Source organism: Fusarium keratoplasticum, chromosome 3 (genome assembly GCF_025433545.1).
Source record: "Fusarium keratoplasticum isolate Fu6.1 chromosome 3, whole genome shotgun sequence".
NCBI classification, from domain to species: domain Eukaryota; kingdom Fungi; phylum Ascomycota; class Sordariomycetes; order Hypocreales; family Nectriaceae; genus Fusarium; species Fusarium keratoplasticum.
In genome coordinates, this window is record NC_070531.1 from 2,962,876 (window position 1) to 2,984,455 (window position 21,580).

At 54.0% G+C, this 21,580-nt stretch overlaps 5 protein-coding genes across 5 annotated transcripts; 1 reads left to right on the forward strand and 4 right to left on the reverse strand.

The window, feature by feature from the left end:
- Nucleotides 1-33: 33 nt before the first annotated feature.
- Nucleotides 34-1,112, reverse strand: NCS57_00426600 (MAGE domain-containing protein; the record flags this gene model as incomplete). The annotated part of the gene is made up of 4 exons (XM_053054233.1): nucleotides 34-575; nucleotides 622-753; nucleotides 803-1,034; nucleotides 1,080-1,112. The coding sequence occupies 4 exons, from the start codon at nucleotides 1,110-1,112 to the stop codon at nucleotides 34-36; spliced, it is 939 nt and encodes a 312-aa protein (XP_052916393.1).
- A 242-nt stretch (nucleotides 1,113-1,354) lies between these two features.
- Nucleotides 1,355-5,442, forward strand: NCS57_00426700 (uncharacterized protein; the record flags this gene model as incomplete). The annotated part of the gene is made up of 3 exons (XM_053054234.1): nucleotides 1,355-2,543; nucleotides 2,603-2,874; nucleotides 2,932-5,442. Exons 1-3 carry the CDS (start codon nucleotides 1,385-1,387, stop codon nucleotides 5,440-5,442), a joined length of 3,942 nt encoding a protein of 1,313 aa, XP_052916394.1. The 5' UTR covers nucleotides 1,355-1,384.
- Nucleotides 5,443-6,015: 573 nt separating this feature from the next.
- Nucleotides 6,016-7,809, reverse strand: NCS57_00426800 (translation elongation factor EF-1 alpha; the record flags this gene model as incomplete). The annotated part of the gene is made up of 4 exons (XM_053054235.1): nucleotides 6,016-7,124; nucleotides 7,176-7,314; nucleotides 7,569-7,631; nucleotides 7,738-7,809. 4 exons carry the CDS (start codon nucleotides 7,807-7,809, stop codon nucleotides 6,016-6,018), a joined length of 1,383 nt encoding a protein of 460 aa, XP_052916395.1.
- A 4,060-nt stretch (nucleotides 7,810-11,869) lies between these two features.
- Nucleotides 11,870-13,351, reverse strand: NCS57_00426900 (uncharacterized protein; the record flags this gene model as incomplete). The annotated part of the gene is made up of 3 exons (XM_053054236.1): nucleotides 11,870-12,938; nucleotides 13,001-13,215; nucleotides 13,280-13,351. 3 exons carry the CDS (start codon nucleotides 13,349-13,351, stop codon nucleotides 11,870-11,872), a joined length of 1,356 nt encoding a protein of 451 aa, XP_052916396.1.
- A 1,266-nt stretch (nucleotides 13,352-14,617) lies between these two features.
- Nucleotides 14,618-16,423, reverse strand: NCS57_00427000 (uncharacterized protein; the record flags this gene model as incomplete). The annotated part of the gene is made up of 4 exons (XM_053054237.1): nucleotides 14,618-14,656; nucleotides 14,708-15,702; nucleotides 15,752-16,022; nucleotides 16,073-16,423. 4 exons carry the CDS (start codon nucleotides 16,421-16,423, stop codon nucleotides 14,618-14,620), a joined length of 1,656 nt encoding a protein of 551 aa, XP_052916397.1.
- Nucleotides 16,424-21,580: the final 5,157 nt, after the last annotated feature.

Consider the following 21,580-nt stretch of genomic DNA (forward strand, 5'->3'; position numbering starts at 1 on the left):
ACATTTGGGTATCATATCGTCGACATCAGCTCCTCATTCCACCGTGGTGGTGTCTCCGTCTGGCTCGTCCTGCTCATCGCCGTCTACGCGCTGATGTTTGATGTTCAGACTCGAGCGCAGCTTCTTCTCCATGTCCTCGCCCCAGCTCTCGCCGTAGACCTCTCGCACCATGCCCATGACTCCATCCAGACCAACCTCTTCTTTTGCGCGCGGGCCGACGTGCCATGTGATTGTGTGATCTCCGTCCTGGCCCGCGAGAGGTTTGTCGACCCTCTTGATCACGTATCCCTGCTTCTCCATCTTCTTGAGTATCAGTTCCGTCTTGTCCATAGAAACATTCTGGTCCGCGTTCAGCCGTGTGAGATAGCGTTGCAGCTTCTGCTCACTCAGTTCCCCGCCATTGAGCCAGATGGTTGAGATAACAAGCGTATAAAAGGCTGAGTATGTGGCTTCGTCGTCTGCGCTTGGGGTTTTGGACGGTTGGAGGATCGCCGCGGTTCGGTAGGCTTCTGGTAATGTCGATGTGAGGATGAAGGCATTCGAGTTTGCCTTGGGCTGCGACTGGCTCTTCATTGCTGCAAGCTGTCAGAGACACTCTTGATGTTCCAAAGTTGGCCTTACCTTGGCGCTTCTCGTGGAGAGTCATCTTCTCCCTCACGGGCAGCTCTCGTAGCTCCATGCCCCAGACCTCTCGTAGTTGCTTTTGCGCCAAGTCGAAGACGCGCTTGAAGGAGCGCCCTTGGTTACCGAGAACTGAACATACATAAGCAACGCTATAGAAGTCAATTTCGTGTGTCATTACCTCGCTCCTTAATACCATCTCTTCGGATGGTTGTTCTGGAATATTCACACGAAATCGCATATCGAACCAACTTCTTGGCCATCTGCTCGTCCGCGCTCCGGCCAGGGTGTTGGTTCATTTCTTCGTCGTCACGCTCCTCGTCGTCTAGGTCGTCTTCGTTTTCTTGGTCGTCCAAAGAGTTGCGCCGGCGTTGACGAGGACGAACATCCTCTTCAGATCCATCGTCCTCAAGCTGTAGAGTGTTAGCCTGGTCCTTTGGTGAATCACAGCAACTCACGGCACGAGCACGGCGATTTCTTTGAGGGGGCATGGCTTGTCTAATACAGCTATTTCAATATTAAAACAACAGTAGAATTACAAACACGCCCAAGAATTGGTATAGTAACGATGAGAGTAGAGACAAAGACAGTTGGAGGGGCAGGTACGCGACGACGCGTTGGAGCCAATTAACTTTATCTTATCTTATCTCTTATCGGTCATCAGCAAAATTTCCTATAACCATTATTCTCTTAGAAGCTCCCACTTGCCTTGTCGCATTTTCGCCCACTTCACGGGACTCTGTCCTCAATTGCTTTAATTCCCATGATATCGAGGGCGGCGCGTGTGCCGCGCATCTGCCTGGCATGTCGGTTCGGTCTAACTCAGCGCAGTGCCGTACTGGGCTTTCGCGCAGCTCCAATTACACAAAGTCTCGGTCAACGACGACGGTATACTTCGGAGATCGGGAAGACGGGCGATGGCAAGATTGAAAGCTTTATTACAGGCGCGAATATCTCAACCGAGTCGAAATCAAAGAAAGAGGAGTCTCCGGAACAAACAGAGACTGTAACTAAGCCAGACGATACTACGACCGATATAAAAAGCTCTTCCGAAGCCGAGACGACTTCCGAAACCGCCCCAAAGCCTCAAGACGATCAAGATGTGAAGCCAACCTCGGATACCCAGTCTAGGCCTCCTTCGGCCGAATCTCTCTCGGAGAGACCAATCGATCCAGTGCAAGAAACCCGAGATGAGACGACGACCGAAGCCTCTGCTCCCGCCTCTGCAGAATTGCCCCTCGACTCGTCCGAAAAGAACTCGGATTCTTCAGCCGAACATCCTGCGGAGAGTTCTGAAGATAGCATGTTTGAATTGCCTGTCATCCCCGAGCTAGAACCTACCGTCTTGCAGACAAAGCGGTTCCGTCACGACCTCGTACACGACGAGTCTTTGGGAGTGTCAGCGCTTGGTGTCCCTGCCGACGCCATCATTATCAACAACCCGAACCAGATACGCCGCTCCAAGAAGGCCCCCACCGTGGTTCAATCTCAGCCCGTTCAGCCACCTTCTGAATTGGATTGGAATCGCCTCACTCCTTCAGAGGAAGAGGGTGAATTAAGCGTCGAAGATATATACCGCAACATTGACGAGCTTCGCCCAGACACTCGCTTCCTCCGAGACTCGGAGATTGAGAAGCTGACGGAGGTTCTCCGGAACGGGTTTACGACGGACCAGCTCAAAGAGTATAGCCGTCTCCGTAAAGCTGAAGTTGTGCCGGAGGATGTCATCAACTATTCCTGGGTTGTGAAGCATTATCCCTGGGTGCCCCGAACAAAGATCGAGGTCCGAGGAGGTCAGGACAAGCTCGCATGCGTTCAAAAGGTCATTTACGAGACCTGGAAGATCCAGAGTCAAAAGTACATGGATGATCTTGGAAACGTCATGGTCCAGATGCAACCTGATTCCTTTGTGTTTCTCACTTGTAGGTTTTTCTTACTGAGGGTCTGCTGGGATGCACTCGATGCTAACCGGATATCTCAGTTGAATCAGAACGTATGGTGCGGGAGTTGAGGGAGGACTTCCTCGTTGGCGAGGAGGAAACGATAACTCTTAACCGCAAGCACCATCGCCTCCACATTGTCGCCAGGAAGGCCACCGCCTACGGTATTCTCGCACACCTAGACCAGATTCTACAGAAACGGGTGGTCCGAGACATCCCTATCCGGGAACACGTAGCACTCATCCCCTCCTCGACGGAGCTCGAGGTCCTTTCTCAACTCACCAAAACGACTCTCAAGATCGTCGGGAAAAAGGTACGACCATCTATCTGCTCTCTCATCACGTAGTGCATTAACCTAATGGGCTCTCAGGAACTAAGGGTCTCCTGGCTCCCAGGCCCCCAGGAGAACGCCGCCGAGTCAAAGACGGAGGACGTGGGAGACGTTGTCCTTCGCCTGCTGCTCGGCCATCCCAGCCCTGGCCGGGAGGTGGATATGGAGTGCCTCCCTCGGCCACAAACCAAGGGTATCCCAAAGGACCACTTTATCGACTTTCGGCGACAGCTGAAGTCTCTATCGTGGAGAGACAAGCTCCAGACGTGGCAGCGAGTTGTGACCCCCATCAGCAATAAGCCAGACGAGGTATCTCCTGTGCCCCTGGACCTAGTCGGCTCAGCTTCCCTCCCCGAGTACCAACCAGACAAACTCGGCTCTAGGAACGTCACAACCGCCACCTTTGGACACATCATTCATAACAGCTCTCAAGTAGGCAATCTCAAGGAGACTGAGACTCGCAAGAAGAAGGCCCAGTCTCCTGATGCCGATCCCGATGACTTGATCATCCCTCTACACATCGACGACTTGAGCACGCCCGGGATCGATGACGATTCCGTCCACCCCAAGAAACCCATACCCGGTGCGGTGCTATCCCACAAGCGTCGTACATTCTATCCTCTCATCCCGCATCCTGCCTCCTTTTCCGCCCTCAAGCCCGAGGGTAGCGATACTTTGACTCAATCCACCACCATTATCCTGAACCTTGCAGTTCACGGCGACCGTTCTGCTGCGAACAAGCAGGGCCCTGTCATTCAGGTCCACCTACCAGTCGACGCTGAAGCCGACCTGGCCAACTTTTCCATTCCCAAAGATGCCGCCGCCTACTGCGTTATCCCGTGGTACCGCAACGACCTCTTGCTTCCTGGCGAGAGCGTAGACGTACGCATCCAACACGAACGTCGCCTTGCTTTGGATATGGACAAAACCGGCCTCAGGAGCTTCCTCGATACGTCCGAATTCAACCTCCTCCAAGGCCATCTCCGAACACCCAGTCAAGCTACCCTCGTGCTCCCCCCGAAATACATCAACCCCGGCACAAGAGGCGTCAAGCCCAAGAGCCAAACTTACGCTTTCCGTGGCCTGGAGATCCACCAGACGGTTGAAATGCCCTGGCGCGACCACACGCTGCGCTACTCGAGCATCGAGGCTGGCCAGCACGGCGGCCAGCGTCAGGAGCTCACCCTCCAAGCAGGCAAGCCGGACGATCTGGGCACCAGTTTCGAAGGCGAGAAGCGCAAGAGCTTCCTGCAGCTGGTCGAAGACATGGCTACTGGCCAGTGCTTCTCCTGGACAGAGGGATACGAGTCCATCAAGAGCCGTCAGCTCGAGGATCACAGTTACGACCTTCCCGAAGAGGAGCTTACTGAAGACATCATCGTGGACGATGGCAAGTTCAACACGCAGAGCCGCCCTAACATCCGGAGATACGAGGAATCTGAGCAGCCCAGGAAGGAATACATGCCACGAAGAGGCACCAGGGATACCCCTCCTAGATCAAAGAAGTTCGATGTTCTGGAAGAGATGGAACAATTCGGAGAGGCGGACGAGTCAGAGGTCACGGAGCCAAAGGTCAAGGAACCTGAAGCCAAAGAATCCGAAGTCAACCAAACAAGCACCAGCAAGCCAGATTCTACTGTGTCGGAGGCCAAGGACCTCGAGGCCAGGGAAGCAGAGCTCGACCAAGCGAGTGTCGATAAGTCAGATGTCGCAGCGGAAGAGATCAAGGAACCCGAGGCCAAGGAACCCAAAATCGACCAGACAAGTGCCAAAAAGCCACAGAAGGGCCGGAAAGGCGCAAAGTCCAAGTCCCCGACAGAACTTCTCCACTCCTTCTTGGACCAGTTCGCCGACCCCATATCCTTGACGGCTCCCATATCCTTAAAGACTCCCACTAGCCAACCTGGCGGCGACCGTCATGTTGACGATGCTGCCCTTACCAACAAGATCCTCCTGAAGGAAGTAGTTACCAGGTTCAATGCTCGTCAAGAGCAAGAGAAGTCTGCACCCCCAGCGCAAGAGAACGCCCGTCAACCGCAACAGGATTCCAGGGTCCGTCAAGCTCAAGAGAACTCTGGAGCCCGTCAAGCCCAAGAGGACTCTACAGCCCGTCAACCACAAGAGAAGCCTGAAGCTCGTCAGCCGCAAGAGAAGCCTGTAGCCCGTCAAACGGCCAACGAGGACGATTTCGAGGCCAAGTTCTCAGCCAGAGTCACCGACAAGCCTCTAAAGGCCCCCTCTCCCGCCAAGAAGTCGAAAAAGGGCACTACCAAACAAAATAACAAGGTCAAGAAGCAACAAGCGACTCCCCATTCGACTCAGTTCAAGGACCCGTTCGCTGCCGCCTTTACAAACAGGCTCGCAACTACGCACCAGCGCACCTCAAGCGGCGGGGATGGCTTCTTTGACGACCTTCCCAAGCCAGATGCCAAAAAGAAGGAGAAGCCCCTTTTCGCAAAGATTGCCGCAAAGAAGGCCGCAAAGATGAAGCCCAAGGTCAAAAAGGATAGGTGGCAAGGCAGGGGGAGGGTTAGAGGGAAGAGGAGATGAATCTTGGTATAAAGGAGAAAAGTAACTTTGTATAACATGTACTGTATATGTAGCACCACTTGTGTATGATGTAAAGACAAAATGAAGAATAGACATGTACAATGATGATACCTTCACGTCACGAACCAACATGACCCAATACCCGCGTCCACCATCAACATGCACCCGCACAGGGCCAACAGGGAAGATTAACAGAGCAAGGCCTCCACACATGCTCATATGAGCTTGTGCCTACAACTACACCAACCAAGTCACAATGGCGAGCCATAGAGCACATCGTCAAGGCATCATTAAGGCATCATCTTACTAGGCACATCATTCACGTCACGTTGCAAGCATGGGAACAGGAAAAATTGCACGAATCACTTCTAGACTCTCTATTCTTTTTTTGTTTTGCACAACCTGAGATCCGAGGCTTTTTCCCTGCCTCTCATTATGTGCCCCAATCAAAAGCCGAGTGCTCATGCACCGCATGTGAGATCATATCGTCGTTGAAGTGAGAACATCAGCCCTTGGGCGCGAGATCGGAGTCGCAAGATCCCGCCGGTGGTTGTCGGTTTAGAAGCAAATAGCTTACTTCTTGGCAGCCTTGGCAGCGGACTTGGTGACCTTGCCGGAGCCAGCAGCAGCCTTCTCGACGGCCTTGATGACACCGACAGCAACGGTCTGTCGCATGTCACGGACGGCGAAACGGCCCAGAGGGGGGTAGTCAGTGAAAGCCTCAACGCACATGGGCTTGGAGGGAACCATCTTGACGATGGCGGAGTCACCAGACTTGATGAACTTGGGGGCGGACTCAACAGCCTTACCAGTTCGGCGGTCGATCTTCTCCTGGATCTCGGCGAACTTGCAGGCAATGTGGGCAGTGTGGCAGTCCAGAACGGGGGCGTAACCGGCACCGACCTGGCCAGGGTGGTTGAGGACAATGACCTGGGCGGTGAAAGAGGCGGCACCCAGAGGGGGGTCGTTCTTGGAGTCACCAGCGACGTTGCCACGTCGGATCTCCTTGACGGAGACGTTCTTCACGTTGAAGCCGACGTTGTCACCGGGAAGACCCTCAGAGAGCTGCTCGTGGTGCATCTCGACGGACTTGACTTCAGTGGTGACGTTGGAGGGGGCGAAGGTAACGACCATACCGGGCTTGATGACACCAGTCTCGATACGGCCGACGGGAACCGTGCCAATACCACCGATCTTGTAGACATCCTGGAGGGGAAGTCGGAGGGGCTTGTCGACGGGACGCTTGGGGGGCTCGATGGAGTCAATGGCCTCGAGGAGGGTCTTGCCAGTGAGCTTGCCGGACTTGATCTCACGCTCCCAGCCCTTGTACCAGGGGCAGTTGGTGGAGGGAGTAAGCATGTTGTCGCCGTGGAAACCGGAGATGGGGACGAAAGCGACAGCCTTGGGGTTGTAGCCGACCTTCTTGATGAAGTTGGAGGTCTCCTTGATGATCTCCTGGTAACGGGACTCGGACCACTTGGTGGTGTCCATCTTGTTGATGGCGACAATGAGGTTCTTGACACCGAGGGTGTAGGCGAGCAGGGCGTGCTCACGGGTCTGGCCATCCTTGGAGATACCAGCCTCGAACTCACCAGTACCGGCGGCAATGATGAGAATGGCGCAGTCGGCCTGGGAAGTACCAGTGATCATGTTCTTGATGAAATCACGGTGGCCGGGGGCGTCTGTTGATTGTTAGTGGTGAGACATGTGTGAGAGAGGTGACAGCAACATACCAATGACGGTGACATAGTAGCGGGGAGTCTCGAACTTCCAGAGGGCAATGTCGATGGTGATACCACGCTCACGCTCGGCCTTGAGCTTGTCAAGGACCCAGGCGTACTTGAAGGAACCCTTACCGAGCTCAGCAGCTTCCTATTGTTGGACCGGTTAGCGTCTGTTGTGAACCACGTGATGATGCGCGCGCCAAGAGGGTTTGGTGTTTTTTGTGTGCAGGGATCAGGGCTTTGTCCAACGTCGCCCGAGTGGCGGGGTAAATGCCCCACCAAAAAAAATTACGGTCGGACCGCAAAAATTTTGGGACTCGGGAGAAGCGGGCGCAGACCGTATCGCGAGGGAGAGAATTCGATGTGGAATAGCAAGGCGCGATCGAGGGGGATGTCACCAACCTTCTCGAACTTCTCGATGGTTCGCTTGTCGATACCACCGCACTGGTAGATCAAGTGACCGGTCTGTAGATGATTGTCAGCATGAAGTGACTGATGAATACCCCGCCCGAGATACCAGGCGGGGTTCCACGACCCGAGATAAGCAGATCGCGATGAGGGTTTGACTTACGGTGGTCGACTTGCCAGAGTCGACGTGGCCGATGACGACGACGTTGAGGTGAGTCTTGTCCTCCTTACCCATTTTGGCGGTTGTTTGTGATGTGCGTTAAGTGTCTGTTTTAGAACGTGCTGCAGAGGGAAGAGGTCAGCAGGTGCGGGAGGGGAGAGGAAGAGGCGGCGGCAATAAGAATGATCGCGAAGGAACTGTGCGCGAAAGCAAAGAGTCCTCGTGATGATGCTCAAAGGCCTTTGATGGAAGTGAACGTACAATTCGCAGATCGGATGCTTGAACCGGGTATGCGAGACGAAGAGCAGAAGGGAAGAAAAAAATGAAAGGAAGAGGTGGGAGGAGGAGATTTAAAAAGGTGGGAGGAGAGGTGGAGGGGGAGGGGTGGGGAGAAGGCAGCTGCAGCGGGCGCGGGGCAACCAGTTGGCTACCGGCCGATGAGCCCTAACAGCAATGAGGTTTTTTTTCCTGCCCGCACTGCGCAAGCACTGGCAGAAATTCCCAGCCTGACACCCAATCAGAGAGCCGAGGGGGGGTTACGGTCTGTTTGAAGTGTGGGTGCCTGCCCTTGGATACGGCGTGTGGGCAAAGGCATGATCGGTCTGAGGAATGGTACGAGGACGACATTAGGAGGGGCGAAGCCATGGAGATTACGGGACACCAGATGCTTGTTTTTTGAGGAATATGGAGTCTAGATGGAGTGTCTACTGGAGCTATCTGCTTGAATTAATGTTGCCATGAGCTGTTGCGCGCTTTGACGAGTTGTTGCGGTGTTGCTGAGGCCTCTCAAGGTTGATATCTGAGGGAGGGGAGCTGGGGCAGATGTCTCTCTGCCCGGCAAGCAACCTCACTGTTTGGTATGGCATTTGGCATTTACAATTGTGAGAACAGTACAGTAGAGTCTGTTGATAGCCATACGGGAAGCTACAGCGTCGTTCAAGACCAGAGACGACCATCACCAGATATCCTTTGACTGCTTCCATTAGCCATCCATCGACCATGCCACTGATCTCGACCTCAAACCCAATATCTGGCTTCCACAGCAGCAGGGCTGAAGGACGGAAAAAAACAAGTTGTGTGGACAAGGTACATGTCATCTGTTAGCAGATACCTGCGGGGACCGATTTTTTTCTCGAGCACCGCCGCCCAAGGGAGGAGCAGAAAAAAATTTCACACTTACGGCCCGAGCAGGAAAAAATTCAGCAAAGGGCCGCCTAGCGGTCGAGGCTTTTCGGTGGGTTTGTGTGGTGGATGCTACAGTACGCGGCGGTTGTCTGGGGCCCATGGATGGATGGGCTTGCTTGCTTGCTTTGCAGTCCAGTCCATGGATGCTGTGACAACCCAAGCCGTGGGACCTGCCCTCTGCCCAACCCACGGGTTTTGCCCCTCCTTTCTGTCAGCCCAACGCAACGCGGCGTGAGTCACTGAAGGGAAAGCCTCTATCTGATTATTCTGTTTTCTCACCGAATGCGTCATGTAGATATTACGCCGGGTGAGAGATTCCAGTTTTTTTCGTGCCCGAAATGACTGATTGCGCCGAAAGAGCTCCCTTTGTTTTTCACGTATTTTTTTTTTCCTGCCCGTGTCGATTGGGAGGGAGGGGAGCTTCAGGTGCTTGCTGCCCCTCTTCTCTGGCGCGGTCTGTTTCTGGCTCAAACTCCCTGTACGAATCAACGTCATGCCCCACCACTAGCGCCTCCTGGTTGCCACCGCCGCTGAGAGCCCAGTGCACGGAAGATCTGGCCGTCTTCAGTCGAGGTCGCATATCAAATTTTTTCCTCGGAGCTGGAGGGGTAAAATGGAAGGATGTGAACGGTCCTCAATAGAGATGATATGACATCAAGGGACTGGAAATTTTGGAGCTTGAGCTGTAGAAGCGTCTCAATCAACAGCTGATTCATTCAACTTCGGTAATTCCCGTCTCCCTCGTCGTGTGTCGTGTCTGTCTCATGGCTCGACTGCTTCTCTGCCCCTCCCCCTCCTCCCCCTCCTTGTCAACAAGCCCCTCCAGAAGAGTTCAGTCCGACCAAAGGTTGCTGGGGTCCTGTAGCCTCTAACCTCAAAAGAAAGCGCGCGCCAAAATAATGAGGGAGGGGCGACAAGAAAAAAAAAAAACTCCCAGCCATAGTGGAGCCTCGACGAAAGGTCTTGGTCTTTTGATGCAGCTCACACCTCACGTACCCGCCGCCGCCAAGGCTCGGCTGGTCGCAGTGGAGGTCCAAGATGAGGTTTTTCCCAAATCATGGTCGATTGTGTGCAGGGCCGGCCTCTGAGTGGATTCGATGAACTGGCGACTGGACCATGCGCGGAGCCACTGAGAGCCGGTCAAATTGTCAATCAGTACAAGTCGTTGTCTTGTCGAGGTGCCACCGCGGCGGCGGCAATCCTACCTCATGTTCGAGATTTCGACCAGGTCCAAGATAGGCAAGGATGGGCCTCGGCCTGTCTGCGAGCTGTCGCATCTAGCTCCAGCTCTCGACACCATCTCTTGGCCACCTGCGCCTATCCACGGCCGCTACGTTTGAGCAAGAGTCAAGAAGCTCCAGCTCCCAGAGCTTTACTAGTAGATACTGTACAGTATGCGTGCCAGCTGGTCTCGATGTGCGCTGTCTTTGCAGACCGCTCAGTCTGCATCGTGATCCTTTGGCCTGTAGTAGGTATTTGCCATCCTCAACAACCTCCGCCGAGACTGGAGGTTTGTCCACAGTGGGTATACCTTCGATGCATGTGTTGCCTCTCACTCTGCATCGGCTCCGCCGTGAGCCGTCGTTCGGCGGCCCATTTGTAGTTCGCGGAGAAGTCTACCAGAACGAGGTGGAGGCAACTGCTTGCTCCATTGATGTGCAATCAAGTGATGCATTTCATGATTCATAGACATCATCGCAGATTTTGTTTCTATCCTAAAAAGATAATTGCAGTTTTCCCACGATGTTAGCAACACAAGTTCAGGGTAGCAAAGGCGCGAAGGAAACAACAACGGACAACTCCATCAGCCCGAACCCCCATCCAAAGTCAAGGATGTTGTGACTAGAGATACTAAGCGAACCCAAAGCGTATCATTACACATTCCAATAAAAAATAATCGTTGCTATTGCGTCTCGCTTGCGCTTGACCCGTATTGGTGTCCAGGAGCCGAGCGGAGTCCGCAGCAAATCCATATAAAGCCACCAGCCCCCAACCCTGGTTACACGAGCTGATGTGCATTGGCCGAATCGCTGCACTTCTTTTGACTTCCTTCCCCAATGGACAGTGAATTGGCTACTGTCTGGTTCTCTGTTGTGTGAAAACTGCAATTTGCTGTACTGTGGCTATTCTACTGACTCTATAGGCAATCTGGACGAGCAGCATCACCTCCAAGTCGATATCGAAGTCGATACCTGGCTTTAACCAACAAGCAACCGAAACACCCGTCGATATCATGTTGTACAGGCCTAAATCAACTTCCCATGCCTCCTTCACGACTCTATCGCACATCCGAGATCAACCCTCCTCGCACCGTACCTGTGCAGCCTGCATAATCCCGCCCGTGCCTCCATCACCAGCTGCATCAACCCGCCAGCCGCCACCAACTGGCAAACACCTGCACATCAACATATAGCCCGCAATACCAAACACCTCCCCCAACAGACAGCCAAGAGGCCTCGCCCTGTGGTCGAACGGTCAAAAACGAAGCCCGTATAGAGTAATAGCAACTCGTTGGACTCCTATAACAGTATAGGCGTGAGCCAAGGATCCCGGTGCAAATCCGGGTGCGGGTATCTTTTTTGGAATTTTTTTTGCACTTTTCCTCGACAAGAGGGATCCTGCGCCCTGTTTGAGGGGGATTGGCTCGTTCTTGGCCACCGTAATTGCGCTTGAAGCCGCAAATCCGCCTTCGTGATGTTGACTGTTGAACATGCCTGGTGTGCTTCACCCCAACGTAGAACAGCACTCGGGTCCAGCCCAACATCATTCTGGCAATGGACCACGCAAGAAGCAATATTAGAGCATTGTTTTGAACGACCAATTACGATTTGGTATATGTATTTGGCCCTGAGGCCGCGTATATCAGATCAAGCCAAGTCCTGCTTGGCCAAACCTTCATGCATCCCCCTCTATATGAAGACCCAGTCACCATTTCACCAAAGCATACGAATCATTGCGCCTTGCCCCCCGTCTTCTTCCCCTTCGACTTCTCCATGCCCTTGGGTGTCTTCAAACCAGCAAACACGGTCGCGACAACAACCGCCATACCAGTCGCACCCATACCGTAGGCAACCTCTCGGCCTGCCCACCAGTACACACTCGTGAATAGGATAGGTCCCAGTCCACGACCGAGCTGGCCCCAGCTGCGAAGCATACCTAGCTTGTTTCCACGCTCATCCTCGTGAGCCTCAAAGCTGCTCAGCGCATTGAGGCCAGTGACGACGGTCGCGGAGGTCATAGCGAGGCATGTAGCCGCCAAGTACAGTCCACCAATCGTCGTAATCTGGCCAAGAAGAATAAAGGACGTGAGACAGGCGAGTGTGCCGATCTTGATGCAAAGGAGAGGAGGAAGGCGTCGCGTTACGCCGCCCTGGAGGATTGATGCGACCAGTCCGACGTAGCCCAGAAGCCGACCATTCTTGCCAGAAGTAAACGAGAAGAGCTCGTAGGTCATGAAAGACAGAGAGCTCTCCATGCCGGAGAAGAAGAGGAGAAAGACAAAGTGCACGGCGTTCAGGATGAAGTGCGAGTTGGTGCGTTCAACGGCCTTGGGAGCCGGCTTCTTCTTCTCACCCTCCTTGACGTTGATGCCAGTCAAAGCAGGCAATGTCTCAGGGAGACAGAAGTAGAGATACACCGTCTCGACAACAATCAGGCCAAGACTGAAACCAGCCGCTGTAGCAAAGGGGTTCGCGGCGAAGGTCGAGAAGGTGCTCAGCCATGCACCGAGTCCAGGGCCAAAGGTGAAGGCAATGGAGAAGCAGGCACCAATCAGAGCCATGGTAGCACCGCGGGAGGACTCGTCCGAGATATCGCTCGCCATAGCCGTTGACAGTTGGATGTTGCCCTCGGATAGACCACCCACGATGCGGCTCGCGATGAAGGTGCGGAAGTCGACGGCCGCGACCCAGAGCAGGACGGAGAGAATGTTGCCGCACATGGAGGCTAGGAGGGCCTTGCGACGGCCATATCGATCGGAGAGTGCGCCGATGAGGGGAGAGGCAATAGCCTGAAGGAGTCTATACAGAAACATATTATTAGCAAACCGCGACAAGCGCCCTGCGGCGGTATGCTGACGTACGAGAACATGGAGCCCAGCGCACCGCCCAGCAGCACAATATCATATCGCGATTCTATCGGACGTGAAAAGGAGGTCTTGTAGCGGTGGAGGCCGGACAGGACGGTCTGGAGGAGCGTCCGAGGGCCATTGTCGTCGAGCGAGGGCTCCTCGCCTTCGCGATCGCGGTAGAACTCGAGGAGCTTCGGGAACAGCGGGAGGATAAAGGTGAAGGAGATCTAGATTAGAGTTTCTGTCAGAATTGCGGGCGCATGCATGCAGCGTGCAAGAGTTGGAACATACCAGATCGAGCAATAGAGAAACGGCAATTACGCGAAGAACCTTCTTCCTCGCGACGGGATCGAGTCCAGCCATGGCGTTTGGTTGCGAATGCGAAGATGATGTACAGTAAGAGTTGTGGCGATGAGACGACGGAAACTACAGGTCAATAGGAAAGAATCAAAGACATATATACGTAGGAAAAGAAAAAGAATTGACCACAAGCGCTCTCAGGAGACAGTGGAAACTTGCTCAACTGATGGCATCCGTCGCTTTCGGGGTCGTCGAATCGAATACGTGGTGGTGGCAGCTTTGACGCCTCTGGTTGGTCCGGGCCGTGGCGTGGAGGTGATGGAATCAGCCGTGCGTGTGCCGTGGCGGATGCCGTTCAGGGCCCCTGACCCCTGTGTCTTTAGGGGGTTTCGTGGCTGCAGGCTCTTGAGATCTCCCCACCATTGACGGGCATCACCCATTCTGCATCAGCCGTTTATCAATCTGGCTCGATTCACGGCAATGCTTGGACGAGGATGCCAAGGAACGGTACTGATTCAACTTGGTGATGCCTTCAGGTTGAGAGCTTCAGATCACTTGCAGAGGGAAGTAGTTGCACTGAAATATGTATGTATATTTTTTGTCGTGTTTTCGCATGATTCTTTTTTTCGTTTTCATGGGTATTTTGTCGAGAATCTTGCTTCTCTGTTCATCCTCCTCCACCATGGGCTCCCGTCCCTTCAACCCCCACGACTTTGGTTCAAAATTGGTATCTTATGATCTTTTCCGATCCGGCATTTCGTGTAAGACATCCACCACCTTCATGACAAAGGGAATCAAAACACTCGCCCGTGCACCTATAGTCGGCGGTGATGGGTGATTTGGTGTTGATGGTAAAAAAGGGGATAATAAAAAAAGGCCACCAGCGGTAGGTCCGTGTTTTTAAACCCAGACGCCGCGCTGAAACCTTGATGGTATAAAAAGGGAAATCGCTTCTCCAGAAACACGGTGACACCCGTGAAACACTTTCGGTAAAAACGATAGGGAAGCCCAAGATGAACTCCAGCATCCATAGATAGAAATCAAACTGATAGAAAGCACAAGACATAGTAAAGGGTATTGGCACGTCCAGGTGCCGTATCCAAAGGTATCTTCCATAAACAAACATCAAACTCATGACTTCCTCGAGTCGTGACATTATTTCATCATTCCATCCATCATACATCTCGTTTCCATCGCTCATGTGATAATGATAAAGAGGCAACAGGGTATAGGTGGCAAAGCAGAGCAAGGGCAGAAAAGCGAAAGCAGAGCAAAGCAGAAATACCGTTACCTATTGGTATATTCCTTACGAGGTATCGAACCACGTGTTTAGTAGGCTTCAAAGACAAAGCGAAGGCCCTCAGATCCCTTGACTCGTTGTTAGTGTTATTGTTGGACAGGTTGAACATGTAGACATACCTTGTAGGGGATAGGCATAAAAAAGTCAGCAGCGGGCTCGCAGTCTCGCACCCTCGTTTCGTAGATGCTCAAGTAACCAACATCTCCAAGACGCTGGTCACCATCGTCACTGCCAAAGACAACACCACCGCTTCCCCAGCGGCGGAAGATCTTGGCCAGCATAAGGTAGAGTTCGGCTTGGGCGAGAGCCATGCCCAAGCAGACGCGGGTGCCGGAGCAAAAGATGTCGAGATACTTGTCGAGTCGCTCACCATCCTCAACCCAGCGCTCAGGGTGGAAGCCTCGGGCATCGTAAAAGATGTTCTCGTCCATGACAGTCTTGTATGGGCTCATACCCACAATGGAGCCAGGAGGTAGGCGCCAGACCGTGTTGTTGACGTGGTCATGGTAGACGAGGGTCTCGTCTGCGGCAACTCGGGCGAGCCGGCTGCTAGTTCCGATGCCGAGACGCAATGCCTCCTTGACAACTCCGCGAAGGTAGGGGAGCTTCTCAAGTCGGGAAAGCGGCGTCGTATCATGAGCATCGGGAATGGCAGCAAAGAGCTCGTCGCGAAGCTTGCGGAGGGTCTCGGGGCGGTTGAGGAGGTGAAAGGTTGCCAGGGACATGGCCCAGGAGGTGGTGAGAGTACCGCCTTGGACGAGGATCTGTCCCTCTTGAACTTGGGGTGATGGCTTCCCCCGCATTGACCGAGGCCTCGAGAGCATGGTAGGGTGACCACCATCCATCGTCCACTTGCCCGTGCTTTGGGGTGGGTCGATGCTGTGAATGTGCTCGAGGATATCGTTCTTCATCTTCAAGAAACCACCCCAACCAGGCATGCATCGGTTCGAGATGGACTCGGGCAGAGCATTGACAAGTGTGAGCACCCAGTCGAGATGCTGCACACATGGCCCCATGTGGGTGCCGATAAGAAGATCGTTGGTGACTTCAGCTCCGAAATCCGACTTCTCGACAAGATGATCACTTCGAGCAAAAGCATACTCGTTGATGACGTCTAGACACTGTTAGACTTACCAACTATCACAGGGACAGGTAGAGCTCACCATTGGTAAAGGCGGAGTACGGGTACATGACATCCAAAGGTTGACCGTTGGACACCTCAGCGTAGTTCAGGAACGCATCCAGAAGGGCATCCACTCTCTCCTCAATCACCGGCTGCAATTTGCGCACAGTCTGAGTTGAGTAGAAAGGGTTCAGCGCACTTCGCCGCAACTTGTGAAGGCTGTGGTCGATGGCAGCAAGAGAGCCTTCCGTTGCAGTATTAGGTCCCGCCAAGGCGTTGGGATGAGGTACTCGCGTACGAGGGGCGCCGGACTGTAGGGTGTTAGTGAGGGTCTCTATGTAAGATCCGATGGTATACTTGCCTGTTGTGTATAGAACGTCCACTTGTCCCGGCGCCGGCTGGGTCCAGTGTAGAGCTCCGAGAAGAAGTCGGGGTCTCCCACGTGCACCTCCCAGGGGTTGATACGAACAATAGGTCCGTACTTTTCGTGCATGTCGATGATCTTGAAGGTGTATTGTCCCCCCAGGACAAAATCATAGTAGAACTCATAGTACTGAGTCAAAGCTGCCAGCTTGGGGCCAGGGATATGGGCCAGAGGACTGAGCCATAATCTCTGGATGACCAGCTGGACGAGGTAGATGAGCCAGACACCGGCGAGCAGGCATCCAGTCTGCTGCCAGGTGAGGCTGGCGATGATCTCTGGGACCGCCATGATGGTCTTAGAAGAAGCCATTCATGAGCGACTCGCCCGGACAGGGCGGCGTTGTCATTGAAAGAGGGAGAGAACAGAGGAAGTCGGTGATACTGGAGGTGCCATGGGCTCTCCAGGCTACAGAGGCCTTTGATTGTCTTTGGGACAAGACCAATGCATCTCAGCAAGCAGAGCATGCAGGACGAGCTGATTTTGTATTGCAGCCAAGGGCCAGGCTCTCACCGCATGGACTCCTGTGCAAGCAAGCGCTGTGTGGGCTGGGAAGCTAGGACAGACCCCCGGGGCGCGAGCGGGCCGCGTGGAGTCGAGCTCATGGCGGTGAACGATGTTTGAGGATTTCAAGACAAGGGCTGAACCGGGGCTGCGCCAGCTGTCACCGCAAGTGCTGTGCTTGCCGTTGGGCAGAACAGACTCGGCGGAGCCAAAGGTGTGTTTGTCCTTGTCGTGATCGCGTGGGCGAGCCAATAGGTGTGCCACCCGAAGCCGGGGGAGCTTGCAACCAGACCCAGACGCTTGCCCCCAACAGGAGTAGCCATTGGACCGCTAACGCGCGGGACAGAGTCAGGAACAGAATCTAGCAGAGGTTGGTCGTTCAGGGGCACGCTGATGAGCTGGACTTTTTCGCTCAGAAAAGAGCCGGAGACCGGCGAGGTTGGAAAGACGACATGGCATGGGTTTGGCTCGAGGGGAGGTTGGAAGTGCGGTGGACGGAGATGGAGTTGTTGATCGGTAGCATCCGAGCGGCGGTGGGGAGGCTGGATAGCCAGAGACGAGATTGGGGTCTCCAGCAAACCAAACAAAAAAAGTGGAAAATGCGAGGACTTGGCCATTCATGAAATTGGCCGAGAAGCACTTCTCAGAGCACGAGCTATCCATGTCCTGTCTGTCTGAAGGAGGTCTGAGGCAAGTGATCACGGGCCAGATGTTTGCTGTAGAAGTGGGTGTGCTGGATCTGTAGGAAGTCTTGATCCGGCACGCTAACGTCCGACTTTGAGCGCGAGGCTAATCCCTTTACGACAAGTGAAGACCTAAAAGGGAAGACGCGTTCCCATCTCCGCGTGCTCACCAACGAGACATGGTGTCAATTTTCATGGCCCTCAAGATAAGAGAAGGTCTGAGCATTCATGGTCTTGCTCTTGCGGGACTGCAGAGTCTCAGCCTGTGATATCGATTTCCCAATCACTCGCATATTCTGACAACTTCTCGGTCCTTCATCCGGGCCAACATGCTCTGCCGCGCGGCTCGAGTACGAGACATGCCCTCTAGATCAGTTTCGTCGACTCTGCAGCAGCTGTCATACTGTAAAAAGCATCACAGTGCTGTATTCATCAGCCTGTCGACCAATTTGGGAGGCCCAGCGTCTCCCATCCTTGCATGCAAATCCGGCTGATACGACATTCCTGGCGGCATCAGCCCATTGCTGTAAGCCATCCTTGAGGATCGCACACCGCACAAAGCGTCCAATCTCGAGCTGCTACGGAAACCACTCGAGACCCTGAGAAATCGTTGCATACGCAATCTTGTGGCAGCAGCAACGCAGAGTTATCGTGATATCCTCGTGGGCTCCCAGATGATGCCTCTTCTTTGGTTCGCAGGGTCCAAGCCCAAGCCAGCTCCGCTCGCCTGCTTGACATGGTGATCACGCCACCGGGCAAAGTAGGGACTCATTTGCATAACGATACAGTGTCGTGGCAGGCAGTTGCTCGTCCACGGCTCGAAAACATGTGAATATGCGTGAGATAGAGGCAAGTGAAACTGTTGAGCATGATGCATGATCCACGCAGCTGCTGGTGAAGGCTGAAAATAGAGGGTAATACGCAGATGGTGGTGTCTTTGACGGAAGCTCAAGGCCGACTTGGCCAAGAAGGAGATGGACAGATGCACGCTGGAGCGTGCGTCCACCCTCTCCGTGATGTGATGAGACATCCGTCCAGATCATCTAGATCAATGACCATGCCGATATCAGCGTCGTTATCACATTGAGTGCGGATACGGCACCCGATTCCACCCACCGGAAAAAGATGGCGCACGGGAGAGAGGGTCTCGCGATGCCGTAAAATGGGTCAAATGTTGGCATCCGTCCATCCACATCCCACGCTTCTCCACCCCCACACTGAAATCCGGGGTAAACTGCCTACCTGCCTGCCCGGCCTATTCTTAGTTCCCACGTATAAAACATCTGGAGTCCAGCTGTCAGGCTGGGTTCATGGTTATTAAGGAGATGTTACCCTCTGCCGTCATGTTTGCTCCCAAGTTCGGCGTCTTTTCCGGTATAAGTCGGTCCTTGTCTCGGCGGCTTCCGCACCTCTTCCGTGTCCTAAACACCAACGACAAACAACCTCAGACACGGCCGCTAGTCACATGGATATCGCCCTCAACGTCAGTTGCCACATCCGCGGGACGGTCCTTTGGCTAGGTGAAGGGTTGCAACCTTAACTCGATCAACGGACCGTCCCATCTTTAGTCGGCATCAATTGCTCTTCCTCTGCCAATCATGGTGGGTGAAGCTGGTCATTCAGACGGGTGCGTCCAGCTAGGTGTTGAAGGAAGGAGGTCTGGGTCATTCCTTTCTCCACGATCGACCGGACGGAGAAACTGGTCTCGGAGTCCCTCGACTGAAAATTTTCTCCCTTCTACAGCTTCATCCATTCAATCTCCCTTTGATCAACGCCGTACCGTCATTGTCGTTCCACTCATCCCTCTGGTGGCTTGTGCACGACTGCGAAACAGCGACGGCCTTGGAACCCCTGCAGATCTCCCCGATGCGACTCGCCTCCGTGCCAAACGACGCCGAGACAGCAAGAGTGCCAGCATGTGAAGCATTGCGAGTGCATTGCGGGCAGGTATGCCATGGTATCCGTCCACCTCGGCGTCAATACCAAACATCGAGTCCTGGAACGCCTTTGTGCAACCTGCGGCAAGCCGTCTCCAACAGGCCTCCGGGCCAGGTCCCACCCAGATCCCACATTCTGTCAGGTCCCCACAAACCCGGCGAACTGGTTCAAGGTTTTGCGACAGCTAATGTAGGGCTGCAACTTATGCGGCAACGTTGTGCCCTTTGCAGTGACGGCCCACGAAACGGCCAGCACCCTTGGGTGACGTTTAGGGGGCCTCAAATCAATCTCGGCCGAAAGGGTAGCCCCTCAGGTTTGGGCATGGTTCACGACCCGACCACAGCCAGCTGTTTGGATTGTGAAAGGTAGGTATCAAAATTAGGTCGACCCTGCGGCCAGACGCACTTCTATGTACGTTCGTATCTATGCCCTCGTTCCGTGTTTCCACCTCTTTTGATTTCCAATTCAGTTGATCATGACTCCTGACCTGAGTTATCCCGTCTAATACTTTTTCCCAACCGTCCCAAGCCCAAAAGAAAGGCCCAAAAAGAAAGCAAAACCCCACAACTCCGTCCTTTCCCAGCAAGTGCTTTTATTTCGATCGGCAGTCGATATCATCATCGCTTAACAAGTGTACAGTGCTATTCGTCGAGTCGGTTGTGTTTTGTATGCGTTGTGTTGTGGCGTGAACTCTAACCAGGGTTAGCAATCGCGAAAGGGAGGATTCTTGGTTGCCGTGAGTACTGACCTTGAGCACGCCGGTTCATAACACGCAGAGCAAAAAGAGAAGAACCCTCAAAGATGCGATGCGACGCCTCATAGCTGAACGAGCTGAGGGCACTTTCCGGGCTTTGGTGGTTTGGGTGCACTTGGCTTTATCACGCCAGTGGTGTCATACGGTCCGCGCGGCATGGTGATGGAGTCGGCTTGTTGAAGCAGAGCGAATACGCGAGGCAGAGGTTGGTGAGATCAAAGGCAGATGCAAGTGTGCAGAGCAGAGCAAAGAAAGGCTGAGCGACAGAAATCCAGGGCACGCACACAACGAATTTTCGCAAAATCCAGGGGATACTGATCACGAAAAAAAACGATGACGGGGCCCTATTGTCTTAAATCCCCGTGAAATTGAGAGAGCTCGCGTGGCTTCTAAGCTACCGCTGTTCGATGACCTGGCGGTCAGCAGAATGCACTGGCACCCCTGATAACTTTCCTAGCAGTCTCCGAACCCCCCCCTGTGCTTGTTTTTTTTACGGTCCACGGTCCATGCTACCTAGGATCGGCAGGGGCCGCGAGCTTCTGTTAGCTCCTGGTCGGAACTCAACTCAAGCTGCCGGGCTGGAGGAGGCATCCAGGAGTGGCAATTGTTTGTGCGAAGCGGCATCATGTCTGTGGAGTCTGTGGTGCGGTACTGATCAGCTTGGAGACGTGAGGCGATCAATACAAGGTGAGAGAGATTGAGGGGGACGGTCCTGTGAGTCTGTACGGAATTGACGAGCGCAGGTAGGGCGAGCGAGATGAGCCATCTAGAGGGCGGATTTGATATGGACAAGGGGGTGGCCATCAACAAGCAATGCGTCAAGGGAGAGAGAGTGGACACCACCAGCAAGGAGGGCTTGTGGGGAATACTAATGAGCGGCTCCTACCAAGAGAAGCCGGGATTGAGCTTGCAGCTGGGGGCGGCTCTATTCCAAACAGATTCTAGAAGAGACGCCACCGTGCTGCTCTTCGACCTGGGGACACACGACGCGCCGAGTGTTGGGGGGGAACAAGAAGAACGAACGGTGAGCGATCGTGACACACTTCGGTGTAGGATTGTGACGAGTTACTTGGGCTCGGTCAAAGGATTCTAATGGGCGATGAGACAAGACCAAGAGCTGAGAGACACCAACACAAAGGGCAATCAGACTGATTCAGCAAAAAAAGCAACTAGCGAGCCATGGGAGAACAGCCAGCACAACGCACTCCGTCATCCCATGTCATACCACACCGACAGCACATGTTGCTGCACGGGACCGTCACTCTGCCTCCCCCGGTTGCCCAGCCGTTGCACTGTTCACCGTTGTTGTTGGTGACGTTCGCCCACCGCTTGGGGCTCGTTACCGTACTCGGGGCTAGACCTGGTCGTCAAAGAGCCGCTTCCAAACCAGGGCAGGGCAAAGCTCCAGAAGGGCCGGGACGCAGTTGCGAGGTCACAGGCCCCTTTCCGTCTGTCGGGTCCGCTCTCTCCTCACCTTCTCTCCATGCGTATCTCGCAGGTCAAATCTCCTTCGCACGAGCCAGCAAGCCCAGGCACACCTTCATTTCCCGGGCCACGTTGTTCTCAGCC